At 38.5% G+C, this 26301-nt stretch overlaps 2 protein-coding genes and 1 long non-coding RNA gene across 7 annotated transcripts in view; 2 read left to right on the forward strand and 1 right to left on the reverse strand.

Annotated features, from left to right (window-relative positions):
• The window catches only part of LOC111567996 (multiple epidermal growth factor-like domains protein 11), a 174304-nt gene extending 172509 nt beyond the window's left edge, over positions 1-1795 (forward strand). For all 3 annotated transcript variants that reach the window (XM_055012030.1, XM_055012035.1, XM_055012037.1), the window contains one exon: positions 1465-1795. In XM_055012030.1, the coding sequence (XP_054868005.1) occupies positions 1465-1649 (185 nt within the window). In that variant the 3' untranslated portion in view covers positions 1650-1795. The remainder of the gene's footprint in view (positions 1-1464) is intronic.
• Positions 1796-10199: 8404 nt separating this feature from the next.
• LOC111568002 (uncharacterized) overlaps positions 10200-26301 on the forward strand; it is a 29464-nt gene continuing 13362 nt past the window's right edge. For 2 of the 3 annotated variants that reach the window (XR_008601116.1, XR_008601114.1), the window contains exons 1-2: positions 10200-10262; positions 21829-21914. This is a non-coding gene — a long non-coding RNA (uncharacterized LOC111568002). Of the gene's footprint in view, positions 10263-21828; positions 21915-22887; positions 23020-26301 lie in introns of those variants that run through there. The other variant, XR_008601115.1, reaches the window with a different exon arrangement.
• rab11a (RAB11a, member RAS oncogene family) lies at positions 13503-25218 on the reverse strand. The gene is made up of 5 exons (XM_023269435.3): positions 25045-25218; positions 22798-22993; positions 20460-20653; positions 19486-19566; positions 13503-17001 (listed from the first exon to the last, which is right to left on the reverse strand). Exons 1-5 carry the CDS (start codon positions 25082-25084, stop codon positions 16865-16867), a joined length of 648 nt encoding a protein of 215 aa, XP_023125203.1. The 5' UTR covers positions 25085-25218; the 3' UTR covers positions 13503-16864.

Here is a 26301-nt window from a genome sequence, read left to right on the forward strand (position 1 = left end):
TGGATCTCCAACAACCTGCTCCTCTGTTCACTGTTTCTGAGCCATGAGTATTTATTTATTCATCCAGTAGCTTTGATTTTAATCTCATATTACTTTTTAAATAGTTTGGAGCACTTATAATACTTTTTTCAACAATTCTGCACAGGTATGTACCATTTTAGACCATTTTTGAGTAGTTTTATGCGAGTTCATGTAATTTCAGACAGTTTTGAGTCATTTTTGACCATCTATACACTCATTTTGCAAAAGTTTGTCATTTTGAACACATTTTGAGTCATTTTCATCATGAATAATTGCATGTTTACAATCTCAGTCTCAGTTAAGTAACAAAATTGCCCAATATGTCTCAAAACTTCTTCAAAATACATCAAAAATGCTGCAAAGATATTTGAAACTACAAGTACAAACTTCAAAATGTCAATTTTTTTTCATCTTTATAGACAATTTTGTCATTTTGAACAATTTTTAGTCCAGTTTTGAGTCTTTGCTCATCATTTGTAGAAAGATGTTTCACCATGCTGAATGGATCTCCAACAACTTCCTTTATACAATTTTTAAGTCATTTTAGAGTCTTTACAAATTAATTTTGTTTTTGTTTTTATGGAGTCTTTTGCCACTTTTTTGAACACTTTTTTTTTTTTTAAACAAATTGTAAGTCATTTTGAATTATTTTTGTCATTTTCAACACATTTAGAACTTCTTAAATATCCTTTCTTTGTGCTTTTTTTTTGTTGTCATTTTGTTATTTTTGTTCTGAATTAGGGTAGAATTGTTGTGTCATTTTTTGAACCTTTCGTTTAGATTCTCCAGAATCCCAACAGGACTAGTTTAGGTTAAGTTTTGGTCCTGGTTTTTGACTTTTCTAAAACTGGTTTCAGTTGTGGGGGCTGCACAGTGGTGTAGTGGTTAGCACTTTCGCCTTGCAGCTAGAAGGTCCCTGGTTCACGTCCCGGCTTTCCCGGGATCTTTCTGCATGGAGTTTGCATGTTCTCCCTGTGCATGCGTGGGTTTTCTCCGGGTACTCTGGCTTCCTCCCACAGTCCAAAAATATGCTGAGGTTAATTGATCATTCTAAATTGCCCGTAGGTGTGAATGTGAGAGTGATTGTTTGTCTCTGTATGTAGCCCTGTGACAGACTGGTGACCTGTCTAGGGTGTCCCCTGCCTTCACCTGAGTCAGCTGGGATAGACTCCACCCCCCATGACCCTAGTGAGGATTAAGTGGTGTATAGATAATGGATGGATGGATGGTTTCAGTTGTGGTTTTGGGCTGTATTCTGACCGGTTCTGGACATTTTTTGGATTCTCCAGAATCTAAACAAAATGTTCAAGATCCTACAAGAGAAGTCCAGTTGATTTCTACTGAAGCTCCGACGATTATTTTAAATGACCTACGGTTGGTCTCCAGACTCAGTGCAGAGGTAAACAGGTGTGAATATTTATTATTTATCTTCCTCTCTTCCAGAACCCACCATCAGCATCGTTCAGGGTTCTGGTACCATCGTGGTTCCTGGTTACCCTCAGAACCCATACGACCTGCCCAGGAACAGCCACATCCCGAGTCACTACGACCTGCTGCCAGTTCGTCCGAGTCCTTCCCACAGCCAGAGTCCCCCCCTGCCCGGCAGCCCCACCAGCTCGCTGCTGTAGACCCACCCAGAGCTCCCAGTTCCAGCCGGAGCTCCCAGTTCCACCCGGAGCTCCCAGTCCACCCGGAGCTCCCAGTTCCACCCAGAGCTCCCAGTTCCACCCAGAGCTCCCAGTTCCAGCCGGAGCTCCCAGTTCACCCGGAGCTCCCAGTTCCACCCAGAGCTCCCAGTTCCACCCAGAGCTCCCAGTTCCAGCCGGAGCTCCCAGTTCACCCAGAGCTCCCAGTTCACCCAGAGCTCCCAGTTCCACCCAGAGCTCCCAGTTCACCCGGAGCTCCCAGTTCACCCGGAGCTCCCAGTTCCACCCGGAGCTCCCAGTTCCACCCGGAGCTCCCAGTTCCACCCAGAGCTCCCAGTTCACCCAGAGCTCCCAGTTCCACCCAGAGCTCCCAGTTCACCCAGAGCTCCCAGTTCCAGCCGGAGCTCCCAGTTCCACCCAGACTGTGGACTGTGTGATGTGAGTGCAGGTGGACATTGAGAGGATGAAGGACTCTACTTTATTCAGGCGTGCAGACCTCTGATCTTTTATCTCTGTATAATATCCGAACAGTCGACATATTTGTGTTGTTTTGTAAATTCCCGTCCGTCGGCTGAGTGGAGGGAAACTACCAGAACATATGCTCACAGGCGGACTTGTTTCTCAGGAGGCGGCGATTCGAGGACGTCAGGAGAAGAAAAACTCACCTATTCCTGTAAATTTGCAGTAAAAGTAAAAGTGAGCCAAAGACTGAGGCCCGCTTGAGGACCGGATCCGACACCGGAGCACCTGACAGGTTTTAAGGTTTGGACTCAGAAGCCTGAACAGAAAAGGTGCTCATTGTGAAGAAAACCTGCAGAAAGGCACACAAACTGCAGATTTACATGACCTGTACAAGTCTGGTATTCTTACACATCGTTTCTTATTTCCAGTTTACATATTCAGAGATCTGGCCGGGTCCATGTTTTCTATGTCCTGCAGACGGAGTGCTGTATCGGCTTCCTGTTCGCTAGTGCTTGTTGTTGTGGTTCTCCTTTGTTGTGTCGCGTTTAATACACACCTGCATGCCAAAGACTATTCCAGATACGATAGTTCTAGCCAGAAGTACCCTGATTTCTGTTTGGCTCTTATTGGGATCAGAAGACAAATGTCCTTGTGGAAACGGCTTTTTTAACCCTCCTGTTGTCCTCATTTATGGGCACCAAAAAATATTGTTTCCTTGTCTGAAAAAAATCCAAAAAATCTGCAAAAAAATTCCCCAAATTTCTGAAAATTTGCAAAACCTTCAGGAAGAAAATTCCAATAATTTCTTAAAAGTTTCACATAAAAGTATTATTTTAAAAAATTCCCCAAATTTGGCAAGAAAATTCTTGTAAATATGTTCAAAAAATGAGTAAAAATCTTCCAAAAAAATCCTAAAAATCTCTAAAGTGATTCCATATATATCAGTAAAATTTCTGATATTTTCTTTAAGAACATTCACATAAAGATTTTGCTGGATTTTGGTTGATTGTTTTGTGAATGTTCTTAAGAAACATTTTTAACATTTCTTTTTTTCCACAAAAACATGTTCAAAGATTTCCCAAATATGTTGAAAATATGGACATCAGAAGATTCACTGTGAAAATATATTTTTTCCACATTTTCAAACTTCAAAACGGGTCAGTTTGATCTGCAGGACGACACGAGGATTAAAATATGCACTGATGTGTTTGTTACCATGTTGTGGTTTCTCTTAGACATCGAGGATGTGCAGATGTTGAAGAAAACGTCCGTTGACACTGACTTACTTAATAACAAAGTTTTATTATAAGGAAGAACAGCATCGATCAGACAGAGAGACTGCCTGGGAGGATTCAGCCAAATGAACCTCTCCAAACGACAAACGAAGGTCACTGTTACATGCTTTGGACAGGTATGAGGTCACAACAAATGTTTCCTATTTAGAAGACATCTGGTCATAGAACAAGACCCCACTGATCAACCCCCTATCAATAAGGCACCCAAAGTGCCATTAGGGGCCAGAGATCAATGATCATTACCTGGACATAATGACTCCCAATCTAATCACAGCAATGACTTCCTTCAGCAGAAGAACACATTTTGTTCTGACAAGCAACACATATCTCAGGTCAGATACTACAACCACAAGGTCAGAAATGGAAGATCCTCAGATAAGACGGACAGAACATTTCTACGGATCAGTTCAGTTTAGCTCCTCCTCAGCCTGGATGTCATTACAGAACCGCTGGACTTTCCTGCAGTATACAACAAACGTCACCCAATGATTCTACACTGTAGCTCCTTACAGTAATCAGATTACTTCTAAGTTGAACAGTAGAGTATTTCCCCTAATGTCAGATTACAAACTATTAGTTTAGATTTAATATATTAATAAATTCAACAGTAGCCATCGCCGTGCTTCACTGTCAGGATGGTGTGTGGTAGTCTAGTCAACAGTAAACAGATGCACAACGACCACAAAGACACACAAAATCACCACAAAGACACACAAAATCACCAGAGAGACTCACAAAATGACCTCGGAGTGCTTCACTGTCAAGGCTATGCATTCACTGTGGTAGTCCTGGTCAGGAGAGACCACAAAGAGATACAAAACAACCACAAAGAGATGCATAATGACGACAAAAACACACAACATGACCACGAAAAGACACAAAATAACCACAAAGACACACAAAATCGCCAGAAAGACTCACAAAATGACTTCAAAGTTCTTCACTGTCAGGACGATGCATCCACTGTGGTAGTCCTGGTCAGGTTCTCAATTAACATCTGGACTCCATCTGAACCCAACTCATTGATCTTCATCTGAATGTTCTCCAACATCCATCAGGCTTCTTTAAATGTTCTTTGTGAAAGTAGTTCACTGTCCATGGAGTCATTTTAGGAGCTCTGATTAGTGGTACTATGCCTCCTTCTAGACCTCCTGATTAGTGGAACTATGACTCCTTCTAGACCTCCTGATTAGTGGTACTATGACTCCTTCTAGACCTCCTGATTAGTGGAACTACGACTCCTTCTAGACCTCCTGATTAGTGGTACTATGACTCCTTCTAGACCTCCTGATTAGTGGTACTATGACTCCTTCTAGACCTCCTGATTAGTGGTACTATGACTCCTTCTAGACCTCCTGGTTAATGGTACTATGACTCCTTCTAGACCTCCTGATCCGTGCTTCTATGACTCCTTCTAGTTGCTCACTGATCTTCCTGGATCTTTTCCATCTTTGTCGAGTCTCTCAGTCAGATTTTTCTCTTCCTCTGTTCAGTTCGTTTCCATGTGGTGCCGTGATGCAGACATAGATAGACCCAGGTCCAGAACGGAGAACGTTCATTTTAGAACCATGTTCATCAGTTCGACTGAATCACAGCTGGACTCGTCTTTATAAAAAGTTCTACTGTTCCACTTAGAAATGATGCAATCAGTGAGAGAGGACTTAAGTTGGAATCATTTGACATTTAAGTGATTTTGCCCCGGGGTGTCCTCACTGATGTTGTATACTGTAATTATATGTAGAATAGAGATAAAAACGTGTGAGATCCTGCTGTATTTTACAATCACATACCAGTCAGTTCTTTTCAAAATAGTAACAGACAGAAAGTATTGAGACTTATTTTGTACACTTTAGTGTTGTAGATTTAATTTTAAATGGAAAATATAGATATATTTTCACATTAATCTACACTCAGTAACCCAGAATGACAAAGCAAAGACACAAAAATGTCAAGCAGTTTTAATTTAATTGATTTAAAGTTATTTTTCCAACACTATAAGGTGTTCTGGAGTCTGAATACTTCCTGAAGCGACTGAAGGTTCATCGCTGGTAAATAGCAATAACAGGACATGTTGACAATCAGATATTTCTCATGTTTGTTTCCTCCTTTAGCTCCATCTGCTCCCACTTTATCTTGCTTGTATGTTGTTTCTTCATTTTTGCTAATGGTTTGAGCTTCAGTAGATGTGTCGAGTGCTGCTTGTTTTTAGGTTTGAGCTCTAAACTGAATAAAGTTGTCACAGCTCAGCGAGAGTCGAGTTGTGACTTTAATAAAATAACTTTATTTACAGGTTTCCTACAGAGATGCAGTGGAAATGAAACTGAGATATACAATCCTGTATCCGCTGCGTAAATATGATGAATGTTTTTCAAAAGAGAGTTGTGTATATAAAATGGAAAATGACCCAAAACGCTTCCCTGTGGAACTCCATAGATGATGAATTTTTCTACAAGTAATAATAATTTTGTCAGCTAATCTGTACATTGGTTTCTGGATGAATCAATCAGTTGTTTGGTCTCTAAAAAGTCACAAAATGGTGAAAAATGTGGATTTTATTTCATAAAGTCAAAGATGAAAATGTCTTATTTTATCTACAACCCAAAATATTCAGTTTACTGCAACAGAGGAGGAAAGAAACCAGAAAATATTCATGTTTAAGAAGCAGCAATCAGAGAATTTAGACTTTTGTCTTTTCAAAATACTCAAACTAAGTAATCAAATAGTTTGTTGATTAACTGGTTTAATTGTTGACAACTAGTCAATTTATTGTTGCAGTTTCTATTGAATAAAATTCTGTTAACTCATGATATTTACAGCCCAATATAAACATATTATTTTTATATTATCCTTCAAAGCAAAATGTTAAACTATCGTCATAAAAACAGTTAAATGAATGGAAACTGTGTTTTTTTTTTTTAAATGCAAGCTTTGTAATTTGTGATCAAACTAGAATGTTGGTTTAGTCATTTTTAGATGTTTTAATGCAGAAATTGACATTTTAAAGGTTTAGCTAAGATAACATCAGTTAGCATGCTAGGCTGCTTTAGTCCAGCTGGAAATTCACAACACGTCTGGAATTACTACAAGAACAAGTAACAGACACGTGTTTTAAATTATTATAACGCCAGTGATCCTCTTAATTCTTTATTTAGTGCCAATATGTAGTCAAAACTGTACTTGTGCTGGGTGCTAATTAGTGGGCGTTAGCATGCTAACATACTAAGCTAATATGGTGACGTAAAAAAAAAAGTGATACCTGCTACACATCAAGTTTAGCATTAGCATGCTAACATACTACTCTATAATGGTGAGTTTTATGAAAGAAAAATCTACCCGTTACACATGAAGTTTAACTTTATTTAATATGTAAAGATTCTTTAAGATATTTAGCATAATTTCATGGCATAAGACGACGGTGCTCGGTGTTCCGTCTGTTAGCTTAAGGCTAACTGTCAACATGCTAACACACTTTCTGTCCGTAAATTAGCAAAAAGTTTCAAATATTCTCTGCTGCAGCTTCCAGATGTGAATATTTCTTAGTTTTCCTGTTTTCTATCGGTGGGTTTTACACATAGACTGGAAAACAAGCAGTTTAAAGATGCTTTGGAATTTTTTTTTAAAAAGTGTTTGTGTATTTTTCAACACAAAACATCTACAAATAACCTCCACGGTTGCATTTGTCCTAACTATTCCTTGTCTTGTCTACACTTTTCCTTAACATGTACAATAATATTCAGTGAAATAATCCTATTTTAGGCACAAAGACAGAGAACTAATCAAATAGTATGAACATGTATGGAGCCACACAGGGGATTTGATTTATTTCACCTTTTCATCTATATTCAGATGCATTTATTCATGTTAGTGAAGTGGGTTTTTCCAGTGATGTGGCTCAGATGTGATTAATTAACCTTAACGAGGAGTCACCTGGATGAAGCAGCCGTTGTTCAGGTGTTAAGCTGATTCTCTCCTGCGACTGTTTGCTGGGAAAAATTGGCTTCTGGGTCGTTAATATTTCATGATTTTAATCCAATTATGAGTCATTTTTCCCCAAAAAATGACTGCAGTTGGAATCACATCCTGAGTTTGATTGAACTGGATGAGAACAGGTAGGTACCGCTGACGTTTCTGAGCCTAGTTTTAAGTTTTTATGTCATATTTTTATCTTTAAAAGAAGCTGAATTAGCCGTTAGCAGCTCCTGTTAGTGATACAGCCTAGAAAATAGAAATAATCATCACTGGATCTCTGTGAAACGAAGAAAAACCTAAAACCAAACAAATTCTCAGTGAGGTTCTGAGTGTTCCGTTCAAACTTGTGCACATATATTCTGTGTTAACTATTATTTATTCTGTGTTATTTGTTGTTTATTATCCTGCTGAGTTTGCAGGACTTTGTCTCTCCTCCTGGATCTGTGATTTCCTCAAACTTTGCCTGGACTTTGTGATTCGGAGCTCGTTAAAACTAAAACAGTCCAATTATATAGAAGTAAACCCAGAAAACGTGTCAGCGGGAAGCTTCTTTCTACAAACTGCTGATAAATAAATAACTGGAGATCTGTTAGATGTTTTATGTGGAAAAATACTCATCAAACTATCAGAAGAAATATTTAAAGTGACAGAGAAAAAGAAATTGTGCTTTTTTTATTTACATGGTTAAATAAGAGGAATTAAAATTTAAAACTATTTTCTAGGAATTTTAAAAAGTAAAACATCAGAAAACTATGGGAGCTGTAAATGAACTAAAAGTAGAAAACTGTGAAGCATCAATATGAAGGTTTAAACTGCTAAAATAATTCTGTGAACGAGCTTTTATGTCAGATTTAGTGGATTTTTGTTAATGTGATAAATTATAATTGTTTCTGTAAAAGACTTTGAAGCTAGTTGGTTTGAAATCCAGAAAAACTGAAGCGTTGTTTGTTTTCTTCAGATCCTCATGCATCCAGAGAAGAAGTTTTAACCTAGAACTGGACATAACTGTGAGTAAAATCAAAAAAATATGCACTTGTGTTGTCTTTTGTACTTTTTAAAAGTATTTTGATGTACTTTAAGTATTTCCATTTTATATTTTGGTTGGAAATATTCGACTTTGTTCTCCACTAAATGTATTTTAAAATTTTAATTACTTTCCAAATTCAGATTAAGATTAAATCCAAAAATAAACTAATAAATAATGTTAAATTATGGTAAATTAAGCCAAACAGCGGTGTGTAAAATAATGAAAAATAGGTCCAGCTGCTACAGTAAAGTGATGAACACGTTTGGGGTCGATCATTATGTTTTTTTTCAGGCCTAATATTGATTATTAATAATGAATGAGACTGATCAAATAAGAATTATTCTATTAAATAAATAAATAAATAAATAAATAAATAAATATATATATATATATATATATATATTTTTTTTTTTTTAAACAAACAATATATATATATATATATATATATATATATATATTAGGGGTGGATGTGATTAAAAAATTTTATCTAATTAATTACAGGCTTTGTAATTAATTAATCACAACTAATTGCAGTTTTGTCAAATAGCAATATTTGACACAATAAGTTAAGTTTTTCAATTCAAATAAAATTGTGGTTGACAGTTAAATCAATGAATAGACATATACTTGTTTATAATTTAAAATTTATTTAAAAAAAGGAAAATGGGACATATAGAAAAAAGTCATTTTGATGACTTAAAGCCTGAATTTAGTTGTTTTTTCCACTGTATGGCACATAAAATCAGCATAAGTAGTTCAAGGAGCTTCAGAAAGTTGAAAATCCACAGATTCATTCTGTTTTCATCTTTTTTGGGTCTGATAAATGGTGGAATTTTGATGGTTCTTTTTATAGAAATATCAATTTTTATTTATGTGATTTTTTTATAAACAAAAAGTTTATAATGAAGTTATTAAAAGAGATATTTTTGTTGTTTAGGTTATTCCTCCTCCAAGGAGGCAGAGCCTCGACGGAGTAAAAACTTAAACCACAAAAATGTTTCATTTCTATTTATCTGCATTTTTCATCTGTCTGCTACATTCACAGATTACTGCAAATCTAAGTGCAATTATAGCGATTTTATTCAACATTTTAAGACTTTCTGTAAACTCAAGCACTGGCCAGAAAAGTGGTCTATTATGGGATGGCTACACCGTTAGCCGTTAGCATGACTCGTAGCTAACGTTAGCTCTGGTGCTAACAGCAACATGTTTTACATTGAGGTGATACCGTCGGCTTGAAGTGACGCAGTGATCAGAAAACTCTTTGTTGTACAATTTGCACACAACCAGGCTTTTATCCAAGCTGCCATCAGGAAGATTTTTAAAAGGAAAATTTCTGTCCAACAAGCTCAATCTCTTCTTCCTTCACTCAGTACTTCCTGTGCTTCTTCTTCATGGCTACAAACAGAGTTTAGGTTCATTACCGCCACCTACTGGGCTGGAGTGTTCATCAGAGTTACCGGTGTGCCATGCTATGGAAGCAAATCAGACTCATCAGATTCTGAATTTTAAAAGCTGCTGAATTTCTTACTTTGAAATTTTTTGCATCAAAATTACGTATGTGATTTTTTTTATGCCTGAACTTAGCTCATCAAAATTCTAAAAACCAGTTAAAAATTCAATGTCTTCAAAATTTGCCATCAAAAACTTCAATGTTCAAAATTCGCTGTCAAAAAATTCGCTGTTCACATCCGGGGGACTCAGGCGTAAACAATCGATCCTGGCCAAAATCGAACCAACGCCCAGCCAATCACGTGGCGCTCCTCCGGTCATGTGACGCAGACGGTTGACTTCACAAGACCGGGGTCAACCACGACTACCAGCATGGACGACGGCGCTTAAGTGAGTGTATTATGTGGTTTGTTTTTGTGAGAGTCAGTAAGCTGTAATGCATGCCGTTAGCCGCGCTAGCACAGCGTTAGCCGTGCTAATACAACGCTAGCACAGCGTTAGCCGCGCTAATACAGCGTTAGCACAGCGTTAGCACTATAATAAGGTCACACTGACAGCACCTTCTGCAGCTGGGTAGTTGAGTAACAATTTTATAAAGGCGCAAATGGGTGGAAGTGTGATTTATGCGCCCGAAAATGCAGTTAAATCACAGAGCAGTGTAAAGAAACTGGTCACCTAGCAACCTGAATTAGTCTAGGGAACACTTTGTTTATTATGTGTGTTTTCTGCTCAAGTTAATGTCCTGGTTTGATTCATTTTAAATTACTCCTGATCTTGAAAGGTTTTAAACTGTGCAGTCAAAGTAGTTACAACTGTGAGGGAATAGCTTGAAATGAACTGCCCTCGACTGCTCTGTTCATAGCCCACCATTCTTTCACAGCAGCTATATCGAGTTATTGTGCAATGATAGATAAATGCAGCCCATTTTTTCAGCTGTTTCCTGTTTACTATGTGTATCCTCCTTTAATTTGTTCTAAAAGAAGTGTCTAATGAGGCAGTCTAGTCTTTCAGTCAGGTTCAGTCATTTATCCCATTGGTGGTTTGCATTATATAGCTTTGTTTTTCTCTGTTCTAGGAACTATTGTTAAATCATCTTTATGTGAGACTTTGTTCTCGTTTGGAGCATATTCTCGGACGCACGCCTCTGGAACTGGACTTGTGTTTTTAAATGCTTTATCCAACCAAGTAGAAGTTTACCCAGCTATTTTAAATGCACTGACACAGCTACACCATCTTATCAGCTCAGAAAAAGAAAACAGGAATCAGTACATTGCAACTGTGCACTCAGAGAGAGGAGCAGCTGGGCGACAAAGAATGGTCACATCCCCAGAGCACCTTTACAACTTACTGGAACTTAATATGTCTGTCTCATGTATAGATAATGGTATCTGTGAAATATTAGCTGAGTATGTCAAATACTTTTAGATTTTTTTAAGTGGACCGTAGACCAAGTTTCAGTATTTGTTTTTCTCACATTGAATTTTGATGCTATATATATTATATATATATATATATATAATATCTCAAGAATAATTCAAGATAAATGCCTGAAATTTTCATTTATTTGTCTTGCTAACAAGTATATCAGATTGCTATTAAATACAGCGATGGAAAAAAGTTTTTGGACACCTCATACATTTGTGAAATATTGTGAAATATCCCTCTGAGGTCTTCAAATGCAATTTCTATTAGTTCAGTCACAGCCATAATACGAAATAAATCCTAAAAAAGTCAATAAAAACTTGAAATTCATTGGTTCCTTAAAAATAAGAAATTTTGAGTATTGGGTCATTTTGGTAGAATTTAGTTTTGTTATTAATGTAAACAATAAACAAAAAAAGCATCATTTGTGTCTGTCTAATGCAGTCAAACCTTTTGAAACACAAAAGACTTTCCAACAAATATTTCACGATAATATTTGAGATTGTGGAAAATTTTCAAGGTGCCTGAAAACTTTTTTCCACCACTGTATCTGTCAAAGCATGAAAATTTGCCATTGGAAAAATGCCACTATATTCAGAAGGATATATGTGGTCATGGTTCCATTATGCCAATGTCATGGTAATGACTGGATGCAGGGCTAATTTACAAAGAAATTACACAAAACAACATGTCAGGTTTCGAAGACTGGACTTTTCATAGACCACTTCATTTTTTTCATATTTCAACTCACCCATAATCTGAGATTATTGATCTACTTGTTCAGTATTATAGATTCTTCATCATTGTTCTGAGATAGTGTCATTCAAACAACCTCAAATTTCAATATGGAAAAAAATGCCTGTTGAAGTAGGTTGACAGTGACAGCCAATTTAAAAATATTTTTTGCTCTGACAGTATTTGGCATACAGTATAAAATGTATTTATTTATTTATAGGCTGCTGTTTTGTAATATTGCAACAGATTTTCATCCCATTCACCAGTGAGAAAATAAAGTCAGTACAGTCCAGTTCATTTTTAACTCCTGCTTTAATGCTGTGATTCCATGTATTGTTCACCAGAAATATCTTAACTTCAGATACATTAAATGTATGGCAGAAACACGCATACTTGAGCCAGATAACCTGTCAGGTGAGTTGGGAGAACAGGTAGGGGAGGGAATCCAAAAGTGCACTTAATTTTGTCAGTCAAGTAAAACTAACTAGAGAACAACACCTAACATATCTTGACTGGCAAGTGCAAATACAGGCCAGGATGTCAGTCTTAAATGATGTGTAGTCCTTGTAATGTCCTGGGAATGTAAGGTCTCATAGCAGGTGGAGGCTGTCAGGTATCTGCCATTCACTACTTCTGTAGAGAGAGTTCTTGGTAGAGTCTCCCATCCAGTCCAGAATTTCACCAGACTGGTCAGTTCAGACGGTGTTGCTATGGAGTGGATTAAAATTGATTAAATAAATGGCTACAACAAATGATCAAAAACAATCTAGGGTACACATACTAATCAGGAAACAGTTGAAAAAATGGGCTGCATTTATCTATCATTGCACAATAACTCGATATAGCTGCTGTGAAAGAATGGTGGGCTATGAACAGAGCAGTCTAGGGCAGTTCATTTCAAGCTATTCGCTCACAGTTATAACTACTTTGACTGCACAGTTTAAAACCTTTCAAGATCAGGAGTAATTTAAAATGAATCAAACCAGGACATTAACTTGAGCAGAAAACACACGTAATAAACAAAGTGTTACCTAGACTAATTCAGTTTGCTAGGTGACCAGTTTCTTTACACTGCTCTGTGACTTAACTGTATTTTCAGGCGCATAAATCACACTTCCACCCATTTGTGCCTTTATAAAATAACTACCCAGCTGCAAAACGTGCTGTCAGTGTGACCTTACTACTGTGCTAGCGCGGCTAACGCTGTATTAGCACCAGGTGGTGCTGTGACTGAGAGTGTATTTCGGTCTATGATGAGGGCTCGACTCTGATCACACATGTAAAGTTTCAGGCAGATTGGAGCATGTACAGGCTAGTTAGACGGCACTTCCTGTTTCATGCCAAAACGTCGAAATTCCACCAGCCGCCATTTCCACGCCCTCAGATTTCTGCGGGTCATTTCCACCCAGACCGACCTTTAGTGCGTTCTCAGACTCCTACGTCAAATGAAATGAATTAAAATCCACTCTGACGTAAAGGTTTATGACTGGTGCGCTTTATTAAGATGAACTGATAACTTAAGATATAGACACAATTGTACAATTTATCAATCTGTACAAAACATAAAACCATTCATTTTGACCCCCCTCTCACATTTAATCCTCCAGATTCATTGAAATGACGTCATTTCACTCGTTTTATGTGTTTACACTGGAATTACAGTCAGTTATAGAATTCAATATAGTAAAAAAAAAAAGAAATCAAACATAGCTCTTAAAAATACAACGGAAACGAACGGAGGTACATGAAACGGGTTCAGAATGATTCTCAGATTAAGGAATCGTCCAAAGACTGCTGAGTCCGGAGAGGCCCGGCTGGCGGCGCCGTCTGTTCGATCAAACGCCATTGGCGCCGCCAGCAGGCCTCGGCCGACACTCCAGAGCCACAAACACACGACACACACCGAGTTCAGGCGCTTTAACGGCACTACGGGTCCAACAGAACCCTCTGGAGTCCGTCGGTCCAGCTAGTCTAACCTTCAGGTTTCATGGACAGCGATGGGAATGTTAGCTACGTAAGGCGGTACGACGCGGCGCCGTCGCACAGGAAGCCATGCGTTGTGTTGAAGTCAGAGGCAGCTCGGTGTACGTAGGCTTTATGTGATGGGACGATGAGCGATTAGCGGGTGAACAGGAAGTGAAGGAGGCACTATGACCAGAAGTTGGCGAGAACGTGGCTGAATCCGTCCGGCTCGTCGTTCCTTCCGTTCACCGACTTCTGAGATTCAGCCTCACGTTTTGGTTCTTATGCAGCGATCCGACAAATAAAAAAAAAAAACAGGTCCAGCAAAAGAAAAATAATCTAACCCTATAAAATAAGAGTGTGTTTACTAGATTAAGGTTCAGTGCAACATTTAGACAATTTCACGCTCATGAAATCTGACCTCCGGTTCTACTTCCTACGGTTCTGTGGTTCCATGCAGATGACAGATTATTAGTTACCGAGTTTATTAGGAATGTCAGACAGGAATACTACTTCTGCTGTTTTAATTCCTTCATTTGCTATAGAAGTGCACAAGGAATAAAATCCAAACAGCCAGTTTCTGCATAGTTGTAGTCAAATACGAGTGTCGATCACAAAGTTCAGACTGTTTGTATTCAAGCGTGTTCCAAACGTGTCACGGTCCTGAAACATGTTCCAGACGAAACTCCAAGACCTCTGCTTTCTGTTCCCCAAAGTGAAATTCAAGTGGAAGAGTTTTTGTTGGTAACATTCAGCTCATCACAGGTTGAGTTTGACAGAACAGGACTTCCAGGGAGAGTTGTGAGTGTTGCAGGAGCTCTGGGAGCAGAACAGCACTGCACTAGGAGACACTTTATCAGGGATGGTGGCCAACTTGAAATTTGATGTATATTTTTTTTCCTTTACAGGCGCATTCTTTGAATTTTTTGGCAGCACTGTAATATCCAAAGTGTCTGAGGGTCTACAATCGTAACAAACCATCTGAACTGTGGCATGTGGACGTTCCAATGATAGATTTTTGGCCACACCAACCTAAACGTTGCTTCTCATCCATCCCAGTTGCCAGATTCCAACTTTATCCTCTTCCGTAAAATGAAATTCAAGTTGACAGTTTTAATTTAGGAGACTCAGCTCATCACAGATGGTGCTTGACAGTAGTACAACTGCAGCAGGAGCTCTGGGAGCAGAGCAAGGAGACCCTTTAACAGGGATGATGGCCAAATTGAAATCAGTTTTTTGATTTTTAGAAACACAGACTGAGCCAAATGTTTGACAGCACTGTATTGTCCTGAGGTGTCTGACTGTACATTCAGAGCAAACCTGTGGCACGAGGAAATCCAAGGAGAGTTCCAGGTGTTGCAGGAACTCTAGGAGCAGAGCAGCACCTTAATAGGGATGGAGACCAAATTGAAATGAAGTGTGGTTTTTGATTTTTTTTTAAATTTTTTGACAGCACTGTAATATCCAAAGTATCTGAGGGTCTACATTCGTAACAAACCACCTGAACTGTGGCATGGGGACTTCCAGGGAGCGTTCCAGTTGTTGCAGGAGCTCTGGGAGCAGAGCAGCTCTGCACAAGCAGACACTTTAACAGGGATGATGGCAAAACTGAAATCAGGTGTGTTTTTTTGACTTTCATAGGTGCAGTCTTTGAGCCTTTTGACAGCAGTGTAATATCCTGAGGGGCTACATTCAGAACAGAGCACCTAAATTGTGGCATGTGGACGTCCAAATAGTGTTTTTTGGCCACAACAACCTAAAGCATCCCATTCAGCAGGTTAGCAATTTAATCAGTCTCCCCAAAATGAAATTCAAGTTGAAGGGTTTCGTTTAGAAGATCCAGCTCATCTCAGTTGGAGGTTAACGGTGTTGCAGGAGCACTGGGAGCAGAGCATCACTTACATCATGGTCAGTCTCTGAACTTTCTGATCGGCCCTCGTATGTCAAAAATTAACACGTTTTCTTAATGTTGGAGCAGGAAGGCCCGATGGATGATCGCGTGTTCATTCTTTCCGTGTACAAAGCCTCATCGGGACTTAATGTAGGACGACATGAAACCCCGAACGTAGAGGAGTCGTGTGCAGCTTTCCTAAAAACGACACACCCTCAAGGCAATGGTAGTGTTCCACTTAGTCTTCCACCATGCAGCGCAGCCTTCGATTAAAAACACATGCAAAGCCAGACCGAACCCGCCCGAAGCTCGCCAGGCTGAGCGCTACATGCTAGCTAGCTAACACCCGGCCTTCCCACGGCGCTAACTGAAGCTTGGTAAATGATTCTAGCATCATATTCACAGCAATCCGATGGAACGGTGCGACACTACTGGAGCACAGCGGCGCTCCGTACATCCACGTGGTTTCCAAAACAGTACATTGCACAAAAGAGGGGGGGCTAAAACGACAGGGAGGAGCTTGTATAGAGGAATACACTTCAGAGCAACTTCCATGTGCTTTAAATTCATATATACCTAAAGAGTAGATATATGGTAAAAGACAGAGATTATTAAAAAAGGTGGAGAAATCAACAGCACAGAGCAAGAAGAGAAGAAAACAAATCACATTCATATATTAAGACATTTCCGTGACATGTCAGCGCATCTATAGGAATGAAATCTAATGTGATATGAAATGCCTGCTGCCTGCTGTCCTGCAGTCGAATAGAGACACAGGGGCTCTGCTGGGGGGGGGCCACCCGTCGGTGACTTCGTCTTATACTGGATATAGTTACCTGGGGAGGGGGAGGAGCTAGAGGGAGGCGGGTACAGGTGAGTACCGCGCCGAGCCGAGGCAGTCTATTCTCTGAGGGGGGAGGGGCTGTGAGCTGGAGGGGGGGAGGGGAGGTGGGGGAGGAGGGAGCAGCAGATCGTGGCCCGGTTAGATGTTCTGACAGCACTGCATCTTTGGTTTGTTCTCGGTGGGCTGCACCTGGATGTTGACCACGTTGTTGCTAGGCGACATGTCGCTCTCCTGGCGCTCCGACATCTGCTTCTGGGAGACGATACGGTAGATCTCTGGGGGAGGAAGAGGATGGAGGAGAGGAAGGGTTGGATTATACCACGGTGCTGTAGTTTATATGACTTAAAGGTTTGTCCACAGGATTAGTTGTCAATATACGTAATATATTCTGGTAGTATCCAGCTGCGTTTAGAGACGTGGACTGAAATCATCCCCTCAATACATTTTACCATCTACAACTACTACATAGTGAAGTATGTGTAGTCATAGACGGGTACTGTATATAAAATACGTCTTAACGCTGTAAAACACGTCTTATTGCTATATGCTATATGAGCTTCAGAAAGTTGAAAATCCACAGATTCATTCTGTTTTCATCTTTTCTGGGTCTGATAAATGGTGGAATTTTGATGGAGTTCCCTCATTTCTAGCACACCGGTAACTCTGATGAACACTCCAGCCCAGTAGGTGGCGGTAATGAACCTAAAGTCTGTTTGTAGCCATGAAGAAGAAGCACAGGAAGTACTGAGTGAAGGAAGAAGAGATTGAGCTTGTTGGACAGAAAGTTTTCTTTTAAAAATCTTCCTGACGGCAGCTTGGATAAAAGCCTGGTTGTGTGTAAATTGTACAACAAAGAGTTTTCTGATCACTGCGTCACTTCAAGCTGACGGTATCACCTCAATGTAAAACATGTTGCTGTTAGCACCAGAGCTAACGTTAGCTACGAGTCATGCTAACGGCTAACGGTGTAGCCATCCCATAATAGACCACTTTTCTAGACAGTGCTTGAGTTTACAGAAAGTCTTAAAATATTGAATAAAATCGCTATAATTGCACTTAGATTTGTAGTAATCTGTGAATGTAGCAGACAGATGAAAAATGCAGATAAATAGAAATGAAACATTTTTGTGGTTTAAGTTTTTACTCCGTCGAGGCTCTGCCTCCTTGGAGGAGGAATAACCTAAACAACAAAAATATCTCTTAATAACTTCATTATAAACTTTTTGTTTATAAAAAAATACATAAATAAAAATTGATATTCCTATAAAAAGAACCATTAAAATTCCGCCATTTATCAGACCCAAAAAAGATGAAAACAGAATGAATCTGTGGATTTTCAACTTTCTGAAGCTCCTTGAACTACTTATGCTGATTTTATGTGCCATACAGTGGAAAAAACAACTAAATTCAGGCTTTAAGTCATCAAAGTCACTTTTTTCTATATGTCCCATTTTCCTTTTTTTAAAATAATTTTTAAATTATAAACACGTATATGTCTATTCATTGATTCAACTGTCAACCACAATTTTATTTGAATTGAAAAACTTCATTTATTGTGTCAAATATTGCTATTTGACAAAACTGCAATTAATTGTGATTAATTAATTACAAAGCCTGTAATTAATTAGATTACATTTTTTTAATCGTGTCCCACTAGTGTGTATATATATATATATATATATATATATATATATATATATATATATATATATATCTATATATATGTGTGTGTGTGTATATATATACACACATATATATACATATATATGTGTGTATATATATATATATATACACACATATATATGTATATATATGTATATACACATGTCTCCTTTAACACAAAGCATGATGGGACTTATTGTCTGTCAGTGCCCATCAGCTGTACACTTTTCCCGGTGCATTGTGGGATACTTTGACTGTGTAACTATGGTAACCTAACATTAAGACAGAACTACAGAACGGCATCATGTAGTGTGACTCGTGATTTCAGATGCAGCCGTTGTGTTGCATTTCCTGAATGTCATTTGCATGAGAGTTCTCAGCAACTTTATGCAAACTGACCGCGTCCATCCATCCATGCATCCGTCCTTCCAACACTCGACACATCTACAAACTTCCTCTTCAACTAACCGTTACCGATTTAGAATGAATCAGCAGCTTAATTATCGCCTGAAGTGTTTCAGTGATATAAGTGAAGGATTGTTGTGAGAATGACGTCTGTTAGGGTCTAAACTTTAACCTAAATATCAAAGTTACAAATTATCTGACTAATTTAAATAGCAAAATTAAGAGCCGACGATATATATGGAACCTTTGGCAAATGGTCAACAATAACATGACTTTAGAATAATCTGAGCTTTAGTCGGTTCTGATATCAGTTTAACCAAATGAAGGCCTGAGGTTTGCTGTTATCTGACTCACAGTTACCAAACAAACAGGCTTTAATAGGAACCACTGGTGTTGACATGCAGCAGCGTTATCTTTCATCTCCATTACAGAAGGCTGGCCGGAGATAAGGCAGCATTATGTCATGAATCAGCAGCAGAAGTTCACTCATCAGCTGACTTCCTCCACCGTAAAGATCCTCATTAAAAACCTCCGATAACAAAGACGCCTGTTCACAGGTTCAGCTCCTCCTCCGGACGTGTATTTAAGAGCAATAAAACCGAAGGGAGCGGCTACTTTTACACATCAGGGCGTTGTTGTACTGCTTTTGTGCACGTGAGAGCACTGAATGGGGAGTTTCGGTCGGTACGAACCTGTCAGGATGGTCTGGAAGGCCGTCTCGACGTTGGTGGAGTCCAGAGCCGACGTCTCCAGAAAAGATAAACCATTCTTCTCTGCAGGGGAAAGTTCACCAATCAAATATGTGTTGCATTCCACAGATAGTGAGCCAGTTTGACCCGTTATACACAAATATGTGGCTGTGAAAACACACAGCAGCTTAAGAATACAGCTTAATGCCATTATCCAGTAAAACATCCATCCATCATCTATACACCACTTAATCCTCACTAGGGTCATGGGGGGCTGGAGTCTATCCCAGCTGACTCAGGTGAAGGCAGGGGACACCCTAGACAGGTCACCAGTCTGTCACAGGGCTACATACAGAGACAAACAATCACTCTCACATTCACACCTACGGGCAATTTAGAATAATCAATTAACCTCAGCATATTTTTGGACTGTGGGAGGAAGCCGGAGTACCCGGAGAAAACCCACGCATGCACAGGGAGAACATGCAAACTCCATGCAGAAAGATCCCGGGAAAACCGGGACGTGAACCAGGGATCTTCTAGCTGCAAGGCGAAAGTGCTAACCACTACACCACTGTGCAGCCCCTCCAGTAAAACAACAACAGAAAAATCATTAAGATAGATGTTTAATCTGCTTTTATTCAGAGCACAGTAGTAATGTTATTATAAACGTCTGATTTCTGGCTCTGGAGTTGTTTTAAATGCTGTTTTTAGGAGATTTTTCCCATCTCTGTTTCTAATTCTGAGTATCTCCAGAATACTCTTAAATCTGTTCAGTGAAGGTCTGTTCATGTTTTCCATGTAGGGAAATAATCACATCAACATGGTGCTACAGATCAATCTGTAAGCAGCCGCTGTATTCTGTAAAAACTGTGTTCAGGCCTACTGTAGTACAAACAGAACTGTAGAAAGTATGAACTTTGAGGTTTTTCTGGGTAAATAAAGGCTAAAATAATAAAACGTATTTTCAGTCTCACCAGCAAAAGCCCGGGCCTCGTCGGTGGGAACGGCCCGGAGGTGGCGCAGGTCGCTTTTGTTGCCCACCAGCATGATGACGATGTTGCTGTCGGCGTGATCTCTCAGCTCCTTCAGCCAGCGCTCCACGTTCTCATAGGTTAAATGCTTGGCGATGTCGTAGACCAGCAGAGCTCCCACCGCTCCGCGGTAGTACCTGCAGCAGAGCAATGAGAGAAAACAGCCTTAGAAACACCTTAAAACCACTGGAACTGGAAATACATCTATGTTCAGGAGCATTTCAGTGAGCAGATCTCAGCTAGTCGGTGTTTTATGTTGCTAAATGGTTAAATATTTCTGAGGTTGGTTGGAGATTTTAGTGGACAATGGCAGGAAATTAGAGTTTTGTGTTAACGGTGCTTTTTGAGTAATGTCTAATAATCTGCTGCTTGTACAAATGATGTAATCTCAGGGATTCGTCAGCCATCATCATGTGCAATTAACACTATTTTAATACAATTTTACAGTTAAAGAAAAACACGAAGATAAAGATTATTGTATATGCAAATACATTTATTTAGCAGTCATGTTTTTTTTCAGCAACTGCATAGCCAAATAATCAATTAACCTGAACACCAGAAAATCAACGACCTTCATAGTTCTACTGATTAGTAGGGCTCCAACTATAAAATATCTCCATCGATTCAACTGTCGAGTGCTTTCTGATTAACTGATTGGTTTATTGGTCTCTAAAATGTCAAAATTGTGACTAGATGTCCCAGAAACCCAAAGACTTTCAGTTTACGGTCACAGAAGAGGAAAGAAACACGAAAATATTCACATTTAAGAAGCTGCATTCACAGAATTTATGACTTTATTTTTTACCTAAAAATGACTCACTATTCTTGAGGTGTGTTGAGCACGGGATATCTGGAGATTTAAGAACTGTGTTTCAATGGGAAACATAAATCAAAGCCCCTCAAAATGATGAATGATACAGCAGGTCCTCGGCTTATGATGTCCTCGACCTACGCTGTTTCATCCCTACATCTCCATCTCCCATAAATTTATTAAGAAAGTCTTGTTCCATCATTCCGACGTACGACATTAAAACAAATTTTGAGTGGGAACTAGTTGGCGAGCGAAGCGGACGAATACATCGTCACGTGGCGCTATACAAGGAAGACAGCTTTGTTTACATTCGCCAGTTGTATGCCACAAGTCACAGTATGTGAGTTCTGACTTACGGCGAAATTGAGATACGTCGCACCGTGACATCGTGCACAGGATATCTGAAGATCTTAGAACTGTGTTTTAATGGAAAGTATAAACAAACCAAAGCCTCTCGAAACAATGATGAATGATATATTAATGTGATTATTCCTGTTACAGTGGGCGAAAAGGGCACGGGATATCTGAAGAAGTCATTTTCTACATCCGCAAGGGTACAACTGATGGAAATTTCATCATCCACGTGGGTACGTAGAAACTATCCATCATCCAAGCTTTTATAATTCATCATTAACACAACTGTAACTGAAGTAGTAGCTGCTTATTTTCTATCGTCAGAATCTGTGACAGTAAACTGAATATCTCTGGGTTGTGGACAAAACAACATATTTGTCATCTTGGGATGTTAGAAACATTCAGTGACGATTTATCAACGATAGATAGATAGACAGATAGATAGACTGACAGATAGGCAGATATTTTATCATCAAATTCAAGTTATATAGTAGCTCACACATCAATGTTATTAAACTTTGCAGGACTTTAACTAGGCATTGATTTTTATTGAATCACATTTCTAAAATCTCCAGATGTCCTGTGCTCGACACGACTCAGGAAAAATGGCACTCATTTATAATTCATCTTTATTGAAGTAGACGCTACAGGACTTTGCGAGGCTTTGATTTTGAAACACAGTTCTAAAATCTTTACATATCCTGGGCAAATGTTATATTTAAGACTAACAAGGAAAATAATGTGCAAAACAGCATGCAAATTATGCTGGTAGAGTCATTAGTTGCATCCCTATACACAAATGTAGTAAAAAGACAGATGTGCTAACACACAAAGGGGTGACGTGTCTAATTAAAGGTATTACTTCATTCAGTCACTAAAACACTCATCTCTGATTTAAAACTCAATAATATGGACACAAACAGCCAACAGTAAACCGGCTTTAGACCTGCACTGAGAGATGTTTCTATTTATTGATCATGAATCAGGTGACTGGCTGTAACGTTAAACCCTCTGAGAGTCGATATGCTCACAGCTCCTACTGCTGTAGTTTGGCTGTTTTTGCTCGTCTTATTCCTGCTGCTTCTATCGTACTAAACGCCAGCCGGCTGTACTCACGCTGACGTGATGGCTCGGTAGCGCTCCTGGCCGGCTGTATCCCAGATCTGAGCCTTCACCGTCTTTCCGTCCACCTGGATGCTGCGCGTAGCGAACTCCACTCCGATGGTGCTCTTACTCTCCAGGTTGAACTCGTTCCGGGTGAAGCGGGACAGCAGGTTACTCTTTCCCACCCCCGAGTCTCCAATCAGGACCACTGAGGGACACAGAGTGGACAAAAAGGTCAAGAATCTTTACTGTCATGATGCAATTAGTTTTCATCAGTCACATGAACTTTTTTTTGGTAGTACCAGTTTAAACGTCAACATTAAAAGACAACAGAGTGCATTAAAAAATAGTAAAAATACATTAAAAGTAAGAAAAAATATATATGCAACAGACAGAAAAAGTCAAAAATACAGATTAATACACCTATAAGAGCCGTTTGAGGTTTTATTTTCCAGTCTTTAAACCTGCATGTTATCAAATATTTTGTTCATTTAAAAACTCATGTCTCTAAATACACACAAATCTGCAGTATTAATACTTCTGTCAATAGTTCTACTTTCTATTGTATCTGTAAAATATTATTTCCATCCAGAGGAATTTGGGCAATGTGAACTAATACTGATGTATATTTTTAGTTTATTTATTATTTTTTCAACTGATATTTACTAAATGTTTGCACTTTCCCCTTTGTTTCAGTAACATTTACCCTGCAGTGGGATTAATAATCATATCTTGGATTATACATCCCTGAGAAAACTACACATTTAGACCTTTTTGAGGTAAACATAACTAAACAAAACATTATCTATTTTTTTATACTCAAAAAAATAGAAAAAAATTAACAACAATAGCTAAATTTTGGCCTTCACTGACTTGTCAGGACTTTTAGATCTATACTGCATCAGCTAATTATTTAATATTTAATCCATTATTTTAATAGTAAGGTCTGATATAATTTCAGAACCCACATATATTCAGTTCTTTTCCATGTGTGACAAAAACGGCATCAAATTCTCATGTGACAAAGAATTAATAATGATGATTACAGTATTTTGAAAGTTTGGTTTCATTGATTTTTGTTTCCACAACATTTTATTTACTGGTTTAGTGTCCAACTTGTTTATACATTTAATTACACTTATGAATATGGACTTAATATAGGGACTTTTTCACTTTGCATCTTAATATATTTACTGTCTTTAATTAATCTAATGTTCTGAATAAATAACATACAGTACAAATAAATTAACTAGGGAATAATCTGCAGGGTAATGAAGATACATGTTTGTAGCTCTCTCTGGGATCAGACAAAATACAGAAAATAATCACCGGAGCTCCAAAGATTAATCAGCTTTAGATGTGTTTTTATATTAAAAAGTCAAAATTGTCTTTCTACTGTTTCTTAAAACTAAATATTACATAGTAATATAACATAAAAATCCAATTTATGGGCTACTTGATCATAAAGCCAGATAAATATGACACTAAACTGAATATCTTTGGACACTAAAAGACATTTGTATTGTTGAACTTTGAGAAAATGTTATTTTTTTGACATTTACAGACCAAATAAATGATCGATTAATCGAGAAAACCATTAAAAGATGAATCGAAACTGCCAGTAATCGTCTGATATTTACAAGATAAGTACTTTTTACGAGCTAAATGATAATTTTATGAGTATTTTTGCTTCCTAGATGTGACTCTATCAGCTTTATTTCTTCAGTCTGTTTACTGTTTTACTGCTTCTTTGCTCTTATTGTCGAGCAGCAGCTTCAGTCCGGTTGTTAAATAAACGAGCTAACGGTTAGCTCAACCCGCTAGCACCGGGATTCACGGTAAGCGGAACCGGTAACGTTTTCTGTCCGGTAACGATCCGATCCGGATGGATCTCATGAAGATAATGTGATAACGGTTAAGGTGTGTCCGCGTCCACTGACAGCAAGCTAGCAGCGGCTAGCCGTTAGCAACTAGCCGCGGCTAGCTGCTAACGGCTAGCCGCGAAGACGCCTTGTCAGTTAACGGTTAACTACCCTAACGTGGTGAATTAACTAATATTTTCACATCTGTGGTGTAGAGAAGACTCGTCTGAAGTGACCCGGCCCAGTTAAACCCGCTGACATCCGGCAGAAAGCTCCGTGAGAAGCCGGCCGGAGCACAAAGGCTAACAGAGGCTAACTGACAGTTGATTAGCCTGGTTAGCATGTCGGCTAACAGCGCCGCTACCACAAGAAGAAGCACAAAAAAGCGCTGCTTTACCTTTGAACAGGTAATCGTATTCATCATCTCTAGTGCCCATTGTCTTGCTAAGAAACGGTCAGTCCGAGATTTGAGCTCTTTTTAACGGAAAGACGGCGCTCTGCTGTGTTTTTACTCCTCCAACTGGAATATGTTTGGAAGCCGTACTTCCGCACGTCTTCTTCTTCGGTGGAAAAGCGGCAGACGGGCAGCGGCGACCTCTAGCGGACAGAAGAGTTGAGAAAAACTGGAACTGAACGATATTGTATTTTACTTAATGATCAAAACGATGTCAGTCAAAAAAAGACAAAAGAGAACAAAAACAAGACAAAATATTTCAAAAACGACACACAAAGCGAAAACAATGAGAAAAAACGACAAAAACATGAGACAAACAGCAAAAGTCAGACAAAAAGGACAAAAGACAACAAAAACAAGACAAAATATTACTAAAACGAGACACAAAATGACAAAAAATCTGAAACAAAACGACAAAACATGAGACAAATAAGTCAGACAAAAAAAGGACAAAAACCAAAAAATTCAACAAAAAGTTATAAAGTGACAAAAAATGGACAAACAACATAAGTGAGACTAATAAATCACAAAATGACAAAAATGAGACACAAAATTACAGAAGTGAGGAAAAAAAGGCAAAAAATGAGACACGTAACAAAACAAAAAAGAGGCTAAAAATTCGCCAGAAGAAGTTAAAAGGCAACAAAAAAATGGACAAACAACATAAGGGAGACAAACAAAACACAAAACAACAAAAACAATGCACAAAACAGCGAATAAAGCGAAACACAAAATGACAAAAATGAGACAAAATGACAAAAGCGAGAAAAAAAGACAAAAAATGAGAAAAACAAGACAAAAAAATGTCAAAAGCAAGAAACAAAATGACAAAATGTAGACAACGCAAGCAAGACAAAAATAACTCCACGAAACGACAAATAAAGCAAAACATAAAATGACAAAAATAAGTCAAAAAACACAAGGGAGACCAAAAGAAAACACAAAACTACAAAAACCAGAAAAAACAACAAAAACATGAGACAAACAACAAAAGTCAGACAACAAAGACAAAAAACAACAAAGGCAAGACAAAGTATTACAAAACGAGACACAAAATGACAAAACAACAATCTAATATTTTATTTTATGATCAAAACAACTTGTCATGTTCTAGAAGTTATTTTAAATTTATAGTTTTACTGATTTACAATCTGCAGTTAATGTCTTCTCTGGAATTTTTACTCTTTGAGGGCCGGATTG

The sequence above is a fragment of the Amphiprion ocellaris genome, chromosome 1, assembly GCF_022539595.1.
Source record: "Amphiprion ocellaris isolate individual 3 ecotype Okinawa chromosome 1, ASM2253959v1, whole genome shotgun sequence".
Taxonomy (NCBI): domain Eukaryota; kingdom Metazoa; phylum Chordata; class Actinopteri; family Pomacentridae; genus Amphiprion; species Amphiprion ocellaris.

Bases quoted from the DNA above. Each gene is read 5' to 3' on its own strand.
- rab11a (XM_023269435.3), bottom strand. From the start codon at position 25,084: ATGGGCACTAGAGATGATGAATACGATTACCTGTTCAAAG. The intron at 19,567-20,459 runs GTGAGACTGAAA...TTTCCCCTGCAG, and splicing joins CGAGGCCCGGGCTTTTGCTG to AGAAGAATGGTTTATCTTTT. The intron at 17,002-19,485 runs GTTCGTACCGAC...TTCCTCCCCCAG, and splicing joins CTTCCAGACCATCCTGACAG to AGATCTACCGTATCGTCTCC.